This window comes from Orycteropus afer, unplaced genomic scaffold (genome assembly GCF_000298275.1).
Source record: "Orycteropus afer afer isolate SDZICR_OR568_19922 unplaced genomic scaffold, OryAfe1.0 scaffold00064, whole genome shotgun sequence".
In the NCBI taxonomy this organism is placed as follows: Eukaryota; Metazoa; Chordata; class Mammalia; order Tubulidentata; family Orycteropodidae; genus Orycteropus; species Orycteropus afer.
In genome coordinates, this window is record NW_006921651.1 from 11,632,594 (window position 1) to 11,635,942 (window position 3,349).

Below are 3,349 nucleotides of genomic sequence, written 5' to 3' on the forward strand. Positions count from 1 at the left end.
CTGCGATGATGGGCTCAAGTATAGCATGGATTGTGGGGCTGGCGCGGGATCGGGCAGTGTTTCATTCTGCTGTGCATGGGGTCGCTATGAGTCAGAAACGACTCGACGGCACTTAACAACAACAACAATGCACACTTAACAGACTACAGTATAGTGTAAACATAACTTTTATATGCATCAGGGAACCAAAAAATTCACAGGACTCACTTTATTATTGATACCAGCTTTTGCAGTGGTTTGGAACTGAACCTGCAGTATCTCCAAGGTACGGCTGTTAATACCTTTGTTAATTTCCTGAAGTTACATTAAATATTCATAGTTTTGAAAAACAAAAGGTCCAGGGCCATGCATTGGAGGGAATAAATTAGTTATTTCACTGTGAGATCATAGCTTAAGTGATTTACAAGTACAGTTTTTGAATTGTCTCCTCCACTGGACATATTTTACGATTTAATCCAATTATCCAAAATATGTTTTACCTAGAAGCATGATTGCTTGGTCTATGTTTAACTTTATAAGAAAGTGACAAACTGTTTCCAAACTGGCTGTACCATTTTGTATTCCCACTAGCAGTGAATGAGAGTTGCTGTTGCTCCACATCCTTGCTTGCATTTGTTATTATCATTTTTTTTTCTTCTTTTTTTCTAAGTGGAGGACTTTTGCTGTTCTAATAGGTATGTAGTGGTGTCTCATTGTGGTTTTAATATGTATTTCTGTATTGGGATGACTTGATGTTGAGCATCTTTTCATGTGTTCATTTGCCATCCAAACACCTTCTTTGGTGAAGTGTCTATTCAAATCTTTTGCCTATTTTTAAACTGGGTGTTTTCTTATTAAATTTTAAGAATTTCTTATATATTCAAGATACTTTACTCACTGCCTTGAATTGTTGTTGTGGTGGGTTGAATGGTAGCCCCAAAAAATATGTCCACACTCTAATCCCTAGAACCTGTGGATGGGATCTCATTTGGAAAAACAATCTTTGCAGATATAAGGATCTCAAGATGAGATTATCCTGGATTATCCAAGTGGACCCCAACTCCAATAACCAGTGTTCTCATAGGAGACACACAAAGGAGAGACACAGGAGAAGAGGAGAAGTCCAAGTGAAGATGAAGGCAAAGATTGGTGGTGTGGTTACCTAGTACTCCTCTGACAAGAATATATCCCAAATGGGATGCTTGAAGAAATAGGAATTTATTCTCTTAGAGTTTGGAGGCTTTAAATCCAAGTCCAAAGTGCCAGGCTCTAGGGGCTGGGTGAAAGCCCCTTGACTTTGGGCTTCAGCTCTGCCTCCTGTTCCCAGTCCACTAAAGCTGGAGGCTTTTCTTCACTCAGCTACTGGCTGCTAAGGCTGACAAGCCCAAGGTTGACAAGTAAAAAGGCACACAGTCTCAATGTTAACAAACTGCATGGCAGGCCATTAATTCAAGTCCATTGAAAGTCCCAAGATCGGCAGAACGTGGCAGGCTGCTGAACAACGACACAGCTACATGCAGGGTTCAAGCATGCCATAAGCTATAGACCGTTCCCCAAGGCTTCTCCTTATACACAGGAAGCAGACCACATCCCTAAGGCAGGTCACTCAGCTGCTCACAGTAGATTCCACAATGGAGTTGATTACCAGTCTCATCACGGGGAATACTACATCCAGCTGGCCAGACACTGAACCAAGTCCAGCCAAGTTAACACACAATCTTAACTACCACAACTGGAGTTATGTAGCCATAAGCCACAAGGAACATCTGGGGCCACTAGAAGTTAGAAAAGACAAGTAAAGGGTCTCTCTTAGAGCTTTTGGAAGGAGTGTTCCCTGCTGACACTTTGATTTTGGACATCTGGCCTCCAGAAGTATGACTGAATAAATTTGTTATTTTAAGTCACCAAGTCTGCAATCAATTGTTATGGCAGCCCTAAGAAACTAATACAGTAGTGTAGCTTCTGGATTTTCTTCCAGTTGTGACTTCTCAGTTATTCATAGACAGTTCCTCAGGAGACCTACAAGAGCAAATAAAGCAGCCACTCACCTCTGAAACTGTAACTTTATCGGAGTGCTTGTAAACCCTTGCTGTTTCTGAAGGGATTTTATTTGTTTCCACGTCCGTAACATACTGTGCAGTAGTGAGTGGTCCTTTTCCCTTTCTAAGTCATATAGCTGCTTTGTATTACTACAGCAATAATGGTAAATAAAAAATATGTTAGTGCATTTGAACTATAAATAATTTTAAATGTCCTGGAAGAATGTATTGCATTGACTCTTCTGAAACTCTAACTTACTTATTTTTCTATTTTACCCACATCTTGATACAAAGACTGAAATTTCATCATTAGTGATTCATTCCTTCATAACTAAAAGATTTTTCACTATTCAAAAGTGCCCTGTTAAAATGCAAACGCTCCTGGAAAGGAAATATGCCAGCTGGACCTCTCCAAAATCCTAAGGTAAAAGGACACCAAAGAGAGAAGGATATAGGAAGGAAGAACAATGAAGGAAAGGAGAGGAAAGCATACATTTTGATATTTTGCTTGCTGTCTAGTTAATTTCCCAATTAACTAATTGCTGTAGTTAATTTCCAGTTGGTATTAGCCTTTCTAATACTTTTTCACTTGCTTTGTTGCAGTTTGACCCTCTCATTTCTATTTTACCACCTAGTAAGTTCCCTTTGGCAGCTCTAAAGCTACTAGTTTGGGACTGGTTCAGATTTAGGATGCCAAAATTTGAAGAGATGTTGAGAAAGGATGGTGGCAGCTACACACCATGGTCTTTTGAATCACTGTAAAGAAGTTCTGGGGAAGCATTCTTATTAAGTCAAAGTGCATGAAGACGGAAAATCTATCTTCGGAACTCAAGTTTATATCACTTCCTCAACGTGGCCTTTTTTGAATACCCTCCCATCACAAAACTAAATATTCCTACCATAGCCCTTTAAGCATCCCCTTTGTAATACTCATCACATTCAATGTCTGCTTCCCCATAAGACTTCAAGGTTCAGTGTACTGTAGGGTAAAGAGTACATCCTAGAAATATTACCAATATTTTGTGTAACTCTGTATAACCTCCCAGCCCTATATAATTCTTACAGCTAACGTTCAGAACACGAATACTCAAAGAGGTGTGGCCATTTCAAATAAATGGTATTAGAAGTGTGATATAATAGAAAGGACAGCAAGAAACTTGGAGTAAGACAAACCTGGTTTTAATCATGGTTCTCCCACTTACTATGTAATCTGTAACTGCTTAAAGTTCTGAGTCTCTGTGTGGTGGTTATGTTTGTGTGTCAACTTGGCTGGGCCTGGTTGAGTGGCTGGGCAGCTGGTGGTAGTTATTCCCCATGATGAGACTGGCAAT

At 39.8% G+C, this 3,349-nt stretch overlaps 1 protein-coding gene across 1 annotated transcript in view; it reads right to left on the minus strand.

The window, feature by feature from the left end:
* The window catches only part of CC2D2B (coiled-coil and C2 domain containing 2B), a 150,861-nt gene that overhangs the window by 77,212 nt on the left and 70,300 nt on the right, over window positions 1-3,349 (minus strand). The window contains 1 exon segment of the mRNA XM_042780823.1: window positions 2,028-2,168. Coding sequence (XP_042636757.1) covers window positions 2,028-2,168 — 141 coding nt within the window.